The sequence below is a fragment of the Onychomys torridus genome, chromosome 8, assembly GCF_903995425.1.
Source record: "Onychomys torridus chromosome 8, mOncTor1.1, whole genome shotgun sequence".
NCBI classification, from domain to species: Eukaryota; Metazoa; Chordata; class Mammalia; order Rodentia; family Cricetidae; genus Onychomys; species Onychomys torridus.
The window spans coordinates 72,669,307-72,686,437 of NC_050450.1; the positions used below are offsets into that span (position 1 = coordinate 72,669,307).

At 42.5% G+C, this 17,131-nt stretch overlaps 1 protein-coding gene across 2 annotated transcripts in view; it reads right to left on the reverse strand.

Moving 5' to 3' along the window:
• Window positions 1-14,316, reverse strand: part of Aatf (apoptosis antagonizing transcription factor) — a 112,628-nt gene extending 98,312 nt beyond the window's left edge. Inside the window, exons 1-4 of one of the 2 annotated variants that reach the window (XR_004945705.1) lie at window positions 14,040-14,316; window positions 12,802-12,990; window positions 7,877-8,329; window positions 7,342-7,479 (exon numbers count right to left, since the gene is read on the reverse strand). Coding sequence is in view for 1 of the 2 variants with exons in the window: in XM_036197905.1 (XP_036053798.1) it covers window positions 7,342-7,479; window positions 7,877-8,329; window positions 12,802-12,990; window positions 14,040-14,130 (871 nt within the window). In the remaining variant the exon portion in view is untranslated. The remainder of the gene's footprint in view (window positions 1-7,341; window positions 7,480-7,876; window positions 8,330-12,801; window positions 12,991-14,039) is intronic. The other variant, XM_036197905.1, reaches the window with a different exon arrangement.
• Window positions 14,317-17,131: the final 2,815 nt, after the last annotated feature.

Below are 17,131 nucleotides of genomic sequence, written 5' to 3' on the forward strand. Positions count from 1 at the left end.
AGAGGAGGTTGGATCTCTTGAGTTTTAGGCCAGTATGGCCTACAGACAGTCTGGTTTTCTAGGACAGCAAGGCTACACAGAGAAACCCTGTCTCGAAAAACCAAAAGTAAAATAAAACTCTAAAAATAAAATAAAAATATCGCTTAATACAATTCCATGGCTACCTATGGTCTATTCAAATTTGAAATTTTCATTTAATTAAAATGTTTAACATTACTTATTGCTGGAGTGGTACCTGCATACACCCCAGCATGCATGTAGAAGCCAGAGGACAATCTGAATGCATCAGTTCTCCCCCTCTCCCTCCACTCAGGAGATCCAGGGACTGAACTCAGGGTGGCAGGCCAGGTGGCAGGCACCTCCACTTGCTGAGCCATCTGCCCAGCGCCAAGAAAATGCCATTGCCTAAGTGCTACAGTCAAATTAGTATTAACTATGTTAGTCTGTGGGGCTGGAGGCATGACTCATCCATTAAGAACACTTGTTGCTCTTTCAGAGGTACTCTTTCCCAGCACCCACATGGTGGCTCACAACCATCTATAACTCCAGTCCCAAGAGATTCAACGTTCTCTTCTGACCTCTACGGGTACTACACACACAGGGTACACCTATATACTCATAGACACAATTATAAATATATGTAGTAAAAATAAAACTTCAGCCAGGAGGTGGTGGCACATGGCCTTTAATCCCAGCACTTTGGAGGAAGAGGCAAGTAGATCTCTGTGAATTCAAGGTCAGCCTGGTCTATAGAGTTAGTTCCAGGACATCCACGGCTACACAGAGAAACTGTCTTGAAAAACCAAAAAAAAAAAAAAAAAAAAAAAAAAATTTCAAAAGGATATTTAAATTAAAAACAAAGCAATAACAATAACAAAAAAACTGCTAGTCTATTCAGCAGAATGTGGTGCACGCCTTTAATCCTAGCGCTCAGGAGGCAGAGTCAGATCTTTTTGAGTTCAAGGCCAAATTGGTCTACACAGCCAGTTGCAGGACAACTAGCGCTATATAGTCAGACCCTGTTTCAAAAAGCAAAATAAAACAAAAATCTATTCAAGTCAAAATTATTGAGGGTCTTGCGAAAAAGGCCACAGAACAATGAGGGAGGTGACTATAAATAAGAAGTAGGAAAATGAAGGGAACAAAGAAAACATACCTTCCTAACAGTAGAATTTGCTTTTAAACTCTTAGACAAGTAAAAAATTCTAACAGTTCCTCTACATTTACATTACATTATATGTATTCCTGGTGTTTTGCTTATGGAAAATATCAAAATGTCAACCATTGTTTCTATTAAAGGTCTTTAATGATATTGCATTTTAGACCTGTAATGAAACATGGTACTCACTGTAGTTTGTAATGCATCTCATTAAACACATTAATAACATGCGTTTAACTAAAAGGTCAACTTACTATGGTTAAAGTTTAGCTTTCTTATAATCACTTCATTTAAAGCTGTATAGCAAACTCTGGGAAGACAACAGAGTGCCTGTTACAGAAATGCTCTCAATTCTCCCATCTATCCAAGTCAGCCATTCTTGTTAAAAATTAAATGCCCAGCTAAGATAAAGCTCAGTGGCAGAACACTTGGTAGCATGCAGAAGGCCCTTCATTTCCTAGTACTGTTAACAAACTTGCAAATATTTTTATGTGGAATAATGGTTACAATATTGGTTTTTTGAGACAGTGTCTCATTATGTAGCCTGACTGTCCTGGAACTTGCTACATAGACCAGGCTGACCTGGAACTCAGAGATCCATTGGGATTAAAGGTGGTGGCCACATCTAGCTAGTAATAAGATTTTTAGAGCTGAAGAGACAGTTCAGTGGTTAAGTGCACATGTTACTTTTGCAGAGGACCTAGGTTTGATTCCCAGCATCCACATTGTGGCTCACAACCTTATATAACTCCAGTTCCAGTAAATCTAATGCCTTCTTCCTGCCTCCAAAGGTAATAAGTATGCACGTGGTGCACATAAATACATGCAGGCAAAACACTCACACATAAAATGAATAAATCTTTTAAAAAAATTTTAAATCCTTATCTTTTAGGCATGCACACTAAAAGATTTATTGAGAAAATGAGGACATACATTATTTGCTTCACAATGGTCCCGAAGAAAGAAGTTGTCAGTATAAAGACAGATGCAGTTAAGACTGGCATGAGTTTCAGTCAGGCAGTGGTGGTGCACACCTTTAATCCCAGCACTCAGGAAGCAGAGGCAGGAGATCTCTGAGTCAGAGGCCAGCCTGGTCTACAGAGCAAGTTCCAGAACAGCCAGAACTACATAGAGAATCTTTGTCTCAAATAAATCAATAAATAGATTGGCATGGGTTAACTACTTCAGCCAGAGATATTAAATGGGGGCTCACTGTGCTCACCTTCCTACTGTAATATAGGTTATGTACATAATGTAGTTTGTATAATTCATCCACCTAGAGAGATGGCTCAAAGGTTAAGAGCACTAGCTGCTCTTCCAAAGGTCCTGAGTTCAATAACCAGCAACCACATGGTGGCTCACAACCATCTGTAATGAGATCTGGTGCCCTCTTCTGGTGCAGGCAGAACACTCACTGTCTACATAATAAATAAATAAATCTTTACAGAAAAAAAAAAGCTATCAGGAAGACTCAGAGAGTAAATAATGGTACAAGGACAACACATAATAAGCATATACAACCCACAACCTAAGGACAGAATCCTATATTCACTGCCTATATTGGTAGAGAGAGAGGAACTTGAAGGGTTGGAGAGATGTCTCAAAAGTAAAGAATGCTCAGCACTCTTGCAGGACTGGAGTTCAGTTCCCAGCACCCAAGTAAGGTAGCTCACAACTGCCTCTAACTCCAGCCAGGGGATCTGATGCCCTCTTCTGGCCTCCAGAGATACCTGCATTTATGTGCACAAATGCGCACACATAATTTTAAAAATTAAAAATCATATATATGAGATATATATATATATATATATATACATATATATATATATTTAAAGAGTTTATGAAGAGATCAGAAAGGTAGGAGAATCTAAGCAGTATATTTGGCGTCACCAAAGCCCAAGAAAAATACTTCAATGTTAGACCAGTGAGATGGCTCAGCAGGTAAAAGTATTTTATTGAAAGTCTGATGGCCTGAAACCACATAAATATAGGAGACAAGTTACTCCACAAAGTTCTCTGACCTCCACATACAGGTTGTAGAATGTATACACATGTGATTGTTTGTTCCATCTTACATGTTTTCATTCTCTCTCTCTCTCTCTCTCTCTCTCTCTCTCTCTCTCTCTCACACACACGCATGCACTCACACACACCTTAAATATTAAAAAAGAAAATACTTCATTGAATTCTTCTGCAAGGCAATAAGGAAATCACTAGAAACCTTCCCATAGCAATCTAAAAGGCCAAAGTTTATAAGTATTACAGTAGACTATGACACTACACAACAGTTAGTTTAAACTACATAGGGATTCTGAATACTAATAAGATTATAAAAACACTGAAGACAGTGGGGATGATAGATATAACAATTCACCATTCACATAGCTGAACACTGCCAATATCGATCTTTCAACAGAAAAAGATAACCCTGGTATCTAACTGTTACAGTGGGATGTGTGCCAGACATTGTACAATTATGATGCTTTACAATGATTATGTCCTTTAACGCTCACAACCATATTATCCCTATCTTACTATGATGTAACCTGCCCAAGACCACAGAGCTAATCAACTGCTGAGGGTGGTGTTAGGGGTATTTGGTAGCATACATGCCTATACCCCTGATACTGGGGAGATGTAGTCAGGAGGATCAAAGTTCAAGGCTATCCTTAACTACAAAGCAAGTTGGAGGATAGCCTGGGTACATGAGACACTGTCTCAAAGGAAAAAAAAAAACAGGTAGAAAGATTAATCCCAGCATGAGGTGGAGACAGGAGAATTAGGAGTTCAAGGTTATCTTCCACTACACAAGTATTCCAAAGCCAGGCTAGGGTAATGAGACCTGTCTAAAATTAAACAAACAAACCTAGGCAGTTTAACTTTAACTGCTCTATAAGATTAAGCAGACCAGGCATGATAGCTCATGTCTTTAATCCCAACACTCAAGAGGAAAGGGCAGGTAGATCAGAGTTTGAAACCAGCCTGATCTATATAGTAACCCAAGCCAGCCAGGATTATTCAGTGAGACTTGTAAATGAATGAATGAGTGAATGAATGAATGAATGAATGAATGAATATACAAAAGCAAAGTGAGTAAGACTCAATTAAAAAGAGTAAATTCCTAAATTCTACTGTTTGACCTGGAATTGGTTATGAATTCAGCCTGTTTCACACCAGCTGTAATAGAGCTACATAAACTGGTTACTCAGAACAATATACTGGAGGAGTTGTTATGAAAACTACCCAGACGGGTATATATAGCATATTAAGTCATACTGTCATAGGATGATGGAAGCAAACAAAAACTGGCTACCTCCAAAAGCACAGAAAGTCTGGTTATTAGCTCCTCATCCTCTCAGAACGTAATACCAAACGACTACTCCTTCCTTCTCCTTCTTCTATCACAACCTACATTGTCAGACTAATAGATATCTGTCAGAATGACTGAAGTTCACCAGGAGGAGTCAAATGGTTAAGTGCAAAAAATTAGAAAGATCAGAAGTGTTATAAAGCAGAATTAAAGTAACATTCAAGAGACTAAAGAAATTAACTATGTGATGCTGTGGTGATTTGAAAGAAAATGATCCCCAAAGGAAGTGGCACTATTAGGAGGTGTGGCCTTGTTGAAGGAAGTGTGTCACAGTGGGGGTGGGCTTTGAGGTCTCTTTTGCTCAAACTTTCCTCACTATGATTTTCAGACTTCCTGTTACCTGCAAGGTGTAGAACTCTCAGCTCTTTCTCCAGTACCACATCTGCATGCAAACAGCCATGCTCTCCCCCATGATGATAACAGACTAAATCTCTAAAACTATAAGCTGCCACCTCAATTAAGTTTTCCTTTATAAGAGTTGCTGTGGTCATGGTGTCTCTTCACAGCAATAGAAACCCAAACTAAGACAGATGCTAACCAAGAAATATCTATGTTTTAAAATGAGTGTTTATAAAGATTCAGGCAAGAAGACTAGTGAGTAGTAAAATGGAAAGACCTTACTGTAAAATGTTTAAAGTAGCCTGACAGTGGTGGCACACGCTTTTAGTCCCAGCGCTCAAGAGGCAGAAGCAGGTGGATGTCTGTGAGTTCAAGACCACCCTGGTCTACAGAGTGAGTTCTAGGACAGCCAGAGATGTTACAAAAAGACTGTCTTGAGAAAAAAAAGTTTATGACATTTAATCTAGAACAGTTTAGGTCTCATCCGAAGGCACCCTCAGAAATGAGGGTACTAGATCACTAAAAATAGCAAACAAGTGCTCCAAAAATCTAAAAAAGAAAGAACACGTGTGTATTGAGGGAGAAAGCCAGGAGAGGGGGTCAGGTGGTTTCTCTTCTTCTTTTGAAGACCTTACAACACACACTGGAGTATTCTTGAAAGGTTGCCCAGATTTCACAGAAAACGAACTTTGAGTATGGCAGGCCACAAAACTAAACACTGTCCACAGGAAGTCATTCTACCACAGTCTTCTACAAAAGAAATGCTTATGCCAGGAGTGGTGGTGCATGCCTTTAATCCTGGCACGGGGGAAGTGGAAGGTAGATTTCTGCGAGGCCAGCCTGGTCTACACAATAAGACCCTGTCTCAAAAAAGGAAGTCTTCAAAGCTGCACATATGCAACCTGAATTGTTTTCAAGTGATCCTATTTAGAGGCAGTACCAAGCCAGATGTCCTCACTTCTCTTTCAAATCTAACTCTATACTATAAAGGGTTACTGTGGTAGTTTGAATGTAATTGGCCCCCATAATCTTATACAGAGTGGCACTATTAGGAGGCGTGGCTTTGTTGGAGTAGGTATGGCCTTGTTGGAGGAAGTGTGTCACTGTGGGGGTGGGCTTTGAGGTTTCCTATGCTCAGGATACTGCCCAGTGTCTCAGTTGACTTCCTGTTGCCTACGAGATGTCGGACTCTCAGTACCATGTCTGCCCACATGCCTCCATGCTCCGTGTCGTGATGGTAACAGACTGAACCTCTGAAACTGTAAGCAAACCCCCTCAATTCAATGTTTTCCTTGTAACAGTTGTGGTGGTCATGATGTCTCTTCACAGCAATAGAAACCCTAACTAAAACAGTTACATTTTGGTTTTCATTATTGTTGGTTTTGATTTTTGTTTGGTGGTGGGTAATCTGACAATGTTACTTGCTCAGCATGCCCTTAAATCACTAGGCACAAGGAATACTCCTGCCTCAGCTCCAAAATAACCAGGACTACAGGCAGTGCTCAGCTTTTAAGTTTGAAAATGCAAATGGAAACAACATCTCAGCGTACAAGTTAGGAATAACCATGCCAACCAGGGCACATGTTTCCCTCTGCCCTGGCACTTTGGTGCCACTGGACACACAGGAGGCAATATTGTTGGAGGAAGACTCCTGTCTAAGAAGAAGGAAAGCTGGAGTTTTACATCTGCTGCTCAGGAGCACTTTGGGTGAGCCACTGTCTCTGGTTTTCTCATCTGTAAAGTGAAGGAATTAGGAACCAAGTAACCTCTAAATTCTTTTTCTTTCTAGAATTCTTTGAGTTTATAGCTCAGTAATTCTCTTCCAAAATGTATTCTTCCCCTGTAGTCAGTCTTTTTCCACATTCTTTGTTACCCAAAGGAAAGATAGGAATAATATTTAACTTGTTTCTACAGCCCTAACAGAGGATCATATCCTGTAAGCACATGACACAACCAGCATAAGGACCGAGTTTCATTACTCATTCTCTCCCTCTTGTTCTATACCTATAGGTTTTCAAATAGTTTTCACTAAAATTTAAGAAGTAATTCAGCTAGGAGTGGAGGCGCACACCCTTAATCCCAGCACTCAGGAGGCAGAGGCAGGCAGATCTCTGAGTTCAAGGCCAGCCTGGTCTACAGAGAAAGTTCCAGGCAGCCAGAGCTACACAGAGAAATTCTGTCTGGAAAAAAACAAGAACAAAAAAGAATTTAAGAAGTAATTCAAAAAGCCAAGGGAAGGATGTCAAATGATATTGTGAAACAGACATGACTCAAGCTGATCCATTTCAAAATTGTCTTCATTTGATAATGCTGCTATTTTTAAAAGAATTACTGATTATTTGGCTTTTTGGATAAGATCAAGTATAAACAAATCATTGACACCAATATTCTACATTAAAGTATTACTAAAATTAAAAATCTTAGTTTTTTACATCCAACTCAGTATACCCCAAAACGATACGAGTATTCTTACTATTTTTTAGAGCACTGGCAAATTCTGGGCCTCCTTTGTCCTTGAAGACTGGAAAAGTATCTGGTTGAGGCAACTGGTTGGTAGTCAACAGAGCTTTCTGTAGTTTGATCCTTCCTTCCAAGAGCTGGTCCCACAATGCTGAAGAAAAAGTAAAAGAGAGGCTTTTCTCTGGGTCAGGACTCTTTCTGGGCTGGGGACTGAGGAGAGAGGGAGCAGCACCAATGTCTAAGCAGCACGCACTATGATATTCATGCCACAGAAACATCCTTCATTCTAGAAAATAAATTCTCTTGGATGGGAATACTTGCTAGGAGACCTGACAGAAGGAGAGGATATGCTCCTCTTCAATCTTCCACAAGGACTAGAGCAGAGCCTGCTAAGCATGAAACAAGAACTGCGGTGCAGGCCTCTGAATAAAGTGAGGTATGTCACTGACTAATTAGAAAGGCACTGGAGAAACAGAACCACCAAAACCAAAAAGCCGATTAATGCAGAAACTCTGAAAAACAAGAAAGTAGCAAAAGCACACACGCACCTATCTGATTCTTCACAGCTCTTCCTTTCTCCACTTCCTCAGAAACTTTGACACTGGAGAAGGTCATCACCACGCCATCATCTTCACTGTTCCTGCCTTCTTCCCTGTCTTCTTCCCTGTCTTCTTCACTCTCGCCTTCTATGTTTTCCTCAACATCTCCTTCTTCCATGCCACTCTCTTCCTCTTCCTCTGCCTCACTGCTCCCAAGGTCATCCATTCCTTCTGTAAATTTCTCAAAATCACTAATGCTCTGGAAACTGAAGCCTGGCTTTTCTGCAGAAAGCCTTCTGCCCTTCTTCTGCGCAAAACTGTTCTCCAGATCGTTGTCAGCATCCTCTTCCTCAGTAACACTTAGCTCCTCCTCCTCCTCTTGCTCCTCCTCCTCAGATTCCTCCAGGCCCAGGCCCTCTGAATCTCCATCTCCAGATCCTTCTTCATCAGATATTTCTTTGTCTAAATCATAAGGGAAAAAAAGAGGGAGCAGGGGTTTACCTAGAGAAAAATAACAGGCCACATCTTTCATTTCCATTAATGAACTGTGGCATCTACTATGAAAGCAAACATGTTATTGGGCTCTATTCAACTAAACAAACACTATATATTTACTGTCTCTAAAATGATAAGGGGAAACAAAGACAAACAGAACATGAATCCAACCTAAAGCAATCTAGTGAAGACGACACAGACACAAAAGGTACCGTGCAGGAAAGAACAAAAAGTGCTTTGAAAGAACTTCATGCCAGCTATGGTGGCTCATATAACCTCAGTACTCAGGAGGGTCAAGCAGCAGGACTGCTTGGAGTTCAAGCCCAACCTGGTTTACATAATGAGTTCTAGACCAGCCAGGACTACACAGTAGTCTCAGAAAAATAAATAAAATGTAAAAATAAATAAATAAATGAAACATTTCAACTGGTGTTTTGGAATTAGACCAGTCTTCCCAAAGCTACATCTGAAAAAAAATGTATCATTAGCTATTCCAAACACACACAAATAGCAAGTACCTATATCTTGTACCGGCTATCAAGACTAAAAATGGGTTTTAATATCTGTAACTTGTTTATTTTATTATAGAAGACCAGCGTTAAAAGACTTTGGACTTTAAAGTGTTGGTATTTTTAAAGATTTTTGAGGGCTTTTTTCAAGTTGGATTGTCTTTTATAATACTAATATAAGACTTTAGGAACAACATGCATCAAGTTATGCCTTAAAGTGATGTGTCTATATGTTAAGTTGTTAAGGGGTCAATTGTGTTGGTTAGTTTTAACTGTCAATCTGATACAAGCTAAGATCACCTGAGAAGAAAGTCCTTTTTTTGGTATGGGGGGCAGGGTCTCAGTATATATTCCTGGTAGACAAGGCTGACCTCAAACTTAGAGACACATCTGCCTGTTTCCTGAGTACAGGTATTAAAGAAGCATACACCACCATGCTCACCTCTGGGAAGAAAGTCTTAATTGAGGAATTATGTAGACCAGGTTGATCTGTAGACATACTTTCAATTGTTAACTGATATAGAAAGACCTAGACCACTGTAGGCAGAGGGTCCTAACAGTGTAAGACAGGAGAGAGAGAGAGAGAGAGAGAGAGATAACTGAGAGCAAACAAGTAAAGATACATTCATTCTCTCTTTACCCTTGACCTGAATATGATATGACCAGCTGCTACCAAAGCTCCTGCCACGGTGATGTCTCTGCTATAATGAACTAAAATCCAGAATTATAAACTGAAATAAACCCAACTCTTCCCTAAGTTGCCTTTTGCCAAACTATTTTTATCATAGCAAAAGAAATGAACCTAGGATACCTGTGGAGAGTAGTTCATTGCCTTAGGGGTTCATTGTCTTATGGGAGTGTTAGATAGACATGCCAATAATACATTACAACATCATCAATAGATAGTATATAGAAAAGTTACCACACTAGCACACACTGTGGGAGCCCACAATGATTTCAGCTTGTGGCTTGTTTCCATCTTGACTCAAGGTCAAAGTTCAAGCTTGTCTTTACCCCTTTTAGGCTGGATAATAGGATGTTTGGACAAAGGCGTGGTTATCAGGTATCTTGAGAATTAAAGAGGTGTTTACCCTTGTCTGTACCTTGAACCATGGTGTCCTTGAGATGGGTGGCCTTTTTGCCTCCCCTGCTTTGGGTATACAAAGGCCCTAAGAAATAAACTCAGGGGCTGGAAAGATGGCTCAGCGGTTAAGAGCACTGGCTGTTCTTCCAGAGGTCCTGAGTTCAATTCCCAGCAACCACATGGTGGCTCACAACCATCTGTAATGGGATCTGGCGTCCTCTTCTGGCATGCAGAATATTGTATACACAATAAATAAATAAATCTTAAAAAAAAAAAAGAAAAAAGAAATAAACTCAGGGCTGCTGTGGTATTGACAAAACCCTTCCAAAGCTATCCTGTTCTCTGTCTTTTTCTTGTGTGTCTATGTCTCTATTTTTCCCATCTATTATTTCTCAAATCTCACTCCCCTATTCAAGAATGTTGGGGAGTGGGTCGGGTGGGGTCCAGCAACACACCTGTAATCCTGGCATTTGGAAGTGGAAGCAGTAGAGTCAAAGCAAGTTCAAGACCAGCTTTCTGTGTTTCAGGCCCACTAGGACTACATAATGAGTTCTTGTTTCCTCCCCACACTCTAATCCCCACCCTGCCTGAAAGAAGAAAAGGAACCACCTGACCTTCAGGAAAAGGTTAGAGATGGTTTATGTGGAAACATTACAAATTTACTTATGAAGTATAAGAAACAGCTAATCAAACTGAGAAGAGGTAAGGAAAGGAACTAAAGTATAGACTACAAGAGGAAGTGGGGAAGCGGAGGTACATGAACCTAGAGGGTTGCTAAAAATTCCTGCTGTCCCCGGGAAGGAGTCTAAACTGAATCTTACAGCTGGTGAGTGCCAGTTCCAGTTTCTGGCTTTGCTTAGGCTTGCATCACCACCTGACATTTAGAGATGTGGTACTACTCATCTAACCTCTTCTGCAGGAAACCTATAACAAGCATGATTATGGAACACAGCAAACAAGTTAGCAATAACCAAGTGAAATAAAGAGTTTACGAAAACGTTAAGTCTTCAGTACTTCTTCCAAGAAATATACCTAAACTTGCTGGATATAGTGGTCCTTACCTCTAATTCCAGCATGGTCTACATAGCAAGTTCCAGGCTAACCAGAAAGACATGGTAAGACTCTGTCCTAATTGTTTGTTTTTGTTTTGGGGGGAGACAGGTCTTACTGTTAACAGTGGCTGGAACTTGCTATGTTCTGGCCTTGTACTCAGAGATCCACCTGCCTCTGCCTCCCAAGTGTTGAGATTAAAGGTGTGTGACTCCAGACCCTTCAAGACACTGCCTCAAGAGAAAATAAATAAAATAAAATACAGGCACACATATACACCCTTAAATTTAAAAAGTCTCAGACATGCTGTCAAAATTAAAAACACAGAAGCTAAGTGAAAAACCAGTAGAACAACCCTTTAAGTTTAACCATTTTTCAAATTAAGAAATTTTCATACAACACAGTGTAGACATTAGAGTCAACCCGCTTTTATGTGAATTCTGGCTCTTCTTTCTACTTAGCAGATATATCACTTTTACTTAATCAATTAGCCCTTCACTTTCCTATTTGTAAAATGAGGATAAATAATATCAACTTCTTGGGCTACTGGAAAGGGTCAGATGATAATGATGGTAATGTTTTTTACTTTTTTAAAGCTGTATTTATGTCTGAGCGTTTTGTGCCTTCGTATGTGCAGCTCTGGTGCCTGCAGAGGAGCTGGAGTCATGGATGGTTATGAGCGTCCATGTGGGTGCTGGGAATCTAACCTGGATCCCAAAAGTGCTCTTAATCACTGGACTACCTCTGCAGACATTATGGTAATATTTGGGGGGGACTGTGTCCCAGGCTCTCAGAACTAACTTCAGTGGCTGGCACATGGTGAAAACTCAATAAATATAATCATAATGTCTCATAGATTGGCCCTCTTCAAAGTCTCTAGTCTGTTAAGCTCCTAGAACTACATCAAGGACTGAATCAAACACATCATAACCTGAATGGTAGTTCCTGGGATATTATCAGTGTTGACCTTCCTAAAAGAAAATAGATGGCATCTTCTCAATATCCATATCCAGAAACTTCTTCCATCTTGAGAAACTTCCTATTGCTTAAAACTATAAGCTCACATCCTAAATTCTTTCTCTAGAAAGATAGAAGCATTGTTATTTTTTTTTATAATAACAAAAGGTCAGTTCCATGAATAACTAATACACAGAGAATCAATATAAGACCTGAGAAACAAAAAGGGTCAAAATATAAAAGCAATAACTTTCTTTTTGGCCTTTTTTGAGACAGGGTTTCTCTGTATAGTTTTAGAGCCTTTCCTGGATCTCACTCTGTAGACAAGGCTGGCCTCAAACTCAGAGAGATCCGCCTAGCTCTGCCTCCCAAGTGCTGGGATTAAAGGTGTGCACCACTACCACCTGGCCTTTTTTTTTTAAACACATAGCCCTGCCAATACCTAGTATGCCTTGCCCTTTTTTTCCCACTCATTTTAGGGTGAGCCATAAATCTGAACTTGGTAACTCTTGAGTTTTAGGTTTCTTTTTGTTTGTTCTTTTGAGACAGGATCTCAGATGTAGCACATGCTAGTACAGAACTATGTAGCCCAGCCTTAAACTCTGGTCCTTCTGCTTCAGTCTCCCCTAGTTCTGAGATAACAGGAGCACATCTAGCTGGGTTTTAGGATTCTTTTAAAGTGAAGTGGTGACCTCTAAGGCCCTTCCTAGTATCAAACCCAGTGTCTCTCCTAAAATAAGGAGACACACACAGATTTCCAGAAAGCATCCAGAAACAAAACCGTTTAACCCTATAAAACTAGGGCAAAAGAAGGATTTCCTGTGAGTATGTCTACTCACCAGATGAACCTGGCAGAGTCTGCTCCCAATGGTCTTCTTTCCAAGCTTTCCTAGAAGTGGTCTTGCCAGAATATCTTTTGTCTGTGTCCAAAAGGGAGGATGATGCCAATTTTCTAATGCTACTCACTGCCAGATTATCTTCCTCCTCTTCCCCTTCGTCAAACCTGTCAATCACTCTGGCTCTAGTGGCTGTGGGGAAGGGAGGAAAACAGAATCTTAGGTGTTTTGTTTTGTTTTGTTTTAAAAAAAAAAAAAAAAACTTTAATAGGAACCCAGTTAAACAATTTCAACCCCACACACATCTCATCTTTCTATGCTTGGTGAGTACTCTTACCAACTGGGCTACATTCCCCAGCCCTCAATTCATTAAGTGTCCTCTACAGAATTTCCACTACCTTACAGGAATAGGGAATTTATTTCTGGTTTCTAGGGAGACTGCCATCATATTGCTCTCTGTTTCTGAATAGAAAGCTAACTCCCTGCATCTACTAGGAGACTGTTCCTATGCCTTGGATCCTATAAATCTAGTCCGATTCTTCCTTTTCCGTCATGGTTTTATTTGTTTCTTTTTTCTTTTTTGGAGGTTCTGAAGATTAAATCCAGGGCCCCAAGTATGTCAGCTACATGCCTGCGGACCTTAATTCTTCCTCAATGTATGACAGTCACCCCACGCCCCCAGATGGCTTCACTTACCCTGGCTTAAACAAGTCCCCGTTTCCTCAGCTGATATGTCTGCACCAGGACTCCTACCTCTTCTATTAACTCCTTCCCCACAACTCTCTGACTCAACTCTAAAGCACAATTACTCCCAGCTAGTCTCAGAACAGGCTTATGGAGAATCAGCCGGAACGTGGGCCAATGTCTAAACATGCTTAAACAGCACCAGAGAATCCTACTTCTTCATTCTCGAAGCAAGTTTCTAGAGGCGGGTCAGTTTTTAAACACACAAAAACCTGAAACTCGGCAGACTTCTTCCTCCTTTCTAAGGTACTACCAGAAAAGGGCATCCCAAACGACTGCCAGTCGGCTGCAAGTCCGTGTGTCCCGCCCACCCCCAAAGTCTGGAAGGCACCTTTACAGCCCGGGTCACCCTCCACCCCCTCCTGGGGTCAACCCTCCCGAGAGACACAACTCAGAGCCAAGGGAAGGAGAGCAGGCCCGAGGGCCAGCTGCCCGCCCCGGCCCACTGGAAGCGGGGCCCAGTGCTCCACACGTGGCCGGCCCCAGTCAGGCCTCACCCTCCTCCGGGTCGGCCTCAGGATCCGCCTCACGCGGTCTCGGATTCAACAACTGTTCCAGCTGCAGAGCCAAGGGCTGCGGCCCCGCCATGGTCACCAGGTCACAGTCGGCGCTGCGCTCGTGAACGTGCAGCCCGAGCCCGCGCCGACGCTCCGGCCCGGGAACCCCGAGCCGGACGCTACTCCGCACCCCAAACAGAGAGCGTCGGAGCGGGCGTTCAGCTCCAGGGTCGGCAACTTCCGGGAGGCGCGCGCCGGCGGGGCGGGGCCTCGCGTCGTCCCAGGCGTTGCTAGGCTGGAGACGCAGGCGGGCGGAACCCGGAGGGGCGGGGGAAATGGCAGCCGGCCTAACGCGCGTGCGCCAGAGTTCCCGGGAGCGCGGCTGCTGGCGCGGGAGCGCGCAAGGGCACGTGACCGCCTCGAGTGAGGACCATTGATTGCGTTTCGAGCTTCCAGGGTCCCCTAAGCACAAAATAACGCCTCAGGCTTTGTGCGAGGTTGGTTTAGGGATGAAGAGTAATGTACTTGTGGCTCCTGGTGGCCGGCTGATTTGTGAAAGGAGTAAAGGATGAGCCTCTCGAACCTCAGGTACTCGAGCAAGCACAGACTGGGTTTCAAAACAGGGCTTTTCCTAGTGTGGAGGAGCCTGGGGCCGGGCACACACCTTTCAACTCTAGGCAGTCAGGATCTGAGAGGCCTGCATGTGTAAGTGTGCGGCCAAGTGCGATCTTTATTAATAGGAATAATTAGGAACCGCGAAGGTTGTACCTCAAATCAAGATCGGTTTTTTGTAGCTTCTTTGTACCCCCTTGCCTGGGCGAGCGAAAGGGAGCCTGGGGTTAGAATTACTCTACTACACACTCCTCGATATTAATAGCTTTACTGTTCAAAGATGGAGTGACTGAGACCCCCCCGCAACTGATGAGCAAATGCAGAAGAGAAACCCTTCACTCAGTTCTAGCATTAGATGGTTAGACTCAAAATATAAAGACCTTAATGAGATAAATTTAATTGCACCCAGACACATGAATTATGCAATCACTTTACATTCTCTTTCCTTCATGGAGCATTCCTTGACTGCCCACTACGTGGCAGGCACTGCTAGGTGAAATACAGGATGTGTAAGTTAGATTCTCCACACAGAGATCAGCCTAGAAGGGCAGCAAACAAGAACTGAGGAATGACAAATTTGAGTATAAAGTGGCCTGTTATATGTTGGAGGTCTTCCATGGAGACCTAGAATCTGCTGTAAACAGAAATGATACCAAAAAAAAATAATAATAAAATAAAATAAAATCCAGTAAAAGCTGGGCGGTGGTGGTGCACGCCTTTAATCCAAGCACTCAGGAGGCAGAGGCAGGTGGATCTCTGAGTTCGAGGGCAGCCTGGTCTACAGAGTGAGATCCAGGACAGGTGCCAAAACTACACAGAGAAACCCCGTCTCAAAAAAACAAAACAAAACAAAACAAAAATCCAGTTAAAAAAAAAAAAAAAAAAAAAAGACAGGAGAAGGCCTGGTGGTGGCATACACCTTTAGTCCCAGCACTTGGGAGGCAGAGATAGACGGACCTCTTTGATTTCAAGGGCAGCCAAGGTTACACAGAGTGAGTTCCAGGACAGCCAAGGCTATACAGAGAAACCCTGTCTTGGAAAAAACAAAAAGACATGAGTAATACACTGTGAGCATAGCTCGCACCTGTTTGTCCATTGAGACCAAGTCTCTAGCCAGGCTGGCCTCCAACACACTATGAAGCTGAAGATGATCTTGAATTCCTCGATCTTCCTGCCTCCATGGGGATTACAGGCATGTGCCACTACACCCTGTTCATTCAGTGCTAGGGACTAAACCCAGAAGTTTGTGCATGCTAAGCAGGAACTCTTCCAGTTCTACATCCCTAGCTCAGTACCGTTTCTTAAGTATGGATCCCAAAGCAGACCAATGTAAACAACTGGTAGCTTCTCAGTGGAACCCACGGGAAGACAACCCCTGACTCAGAGTCTTCAGACTCAGGCAATAAGAGATTACTTCTTTAGTGTAGCCTGTCCCATGTCCCTGTCCTAAGTGGCTCTCGAGTGAACATGACCAGGGCTACAAAAGAGAAACAGAGACTGTCTTAGGATAAAGCCTTTCAGACATGGAGAGCAAAGAATGTCAGACCAGACAGAGACCCAGGCAAAGAAAATCTTTGTATTACTCAGTAGTTTAGAGGACTTATTTTTAAGCGTACCCTCTGGGATTGCAGTCATGTGCCTGTATTAGAGCCTCCATGCTCAAAAATGTGTTCCTCTGTCCACTACAAGGTGCCATTGCCTTGGGCATAAAGAACAAAAAATGTTCTCCCACCCCACATTTAGTAAATTATGTCTTCCAGATCCTCTTCCCTTGCTATTTCAGGCACTGAGAACCTGCCCTTAAAGGTAAAGAGAAAGGAGTTAAGTGGAAAGGTGGAAACGGTAGCAGGGCAGAGACCATCTTGTAACTGTTCTACATACAGGACACTGCTGGCCTATTTGTGGTCTGCCATGCTGAGCAAACCGGAGCATAAGGTGCCATCGGCCTACTTACCAACTCTCCCTCTCCTGTCTCGGCTGCCCCTGACTTGAGACACATTTTTAGGAAGGAGTCAAGAACACTCTGCTCTTGCCACACATATCCTAGGCTCCACAGAATTGTCTCCCCTGCTTCCCTACCCCAGGAATCTTCTTCCTGGAGGGGAGCTAAGAAGAAAGAATGCCAGAGCTTAAGGTGTAACTAAGGGAAGTTGAGGCACAGGGCAAGGGAGAGACCACTAAATGGTCTGGAGCTCCTTCCTCAGATGAGTTCCAGTTTCTTGAGAGGCGGCTGAAGGCCTCCAGATTAGGGTGCAGTGGGGTTGGAGATGGAGGGTGGGTTGTGGGAGGGGCCAGTAAAGGGCAGTATGCTTCCTAAAGAAATTCCAACCCTTAAGTGTTCTAGGATGGAGAGCAGATGGGCTGTCTGAAGGAGCATAAAGGTGAGCAATCTGTCCCCTGGAGAAAAGACGGAAGGGGGTTGGCTTCACCTCCCTCTGTCTGAGCTACAACGTAGCAGGAATAGCCCTGGATCAGCAGAG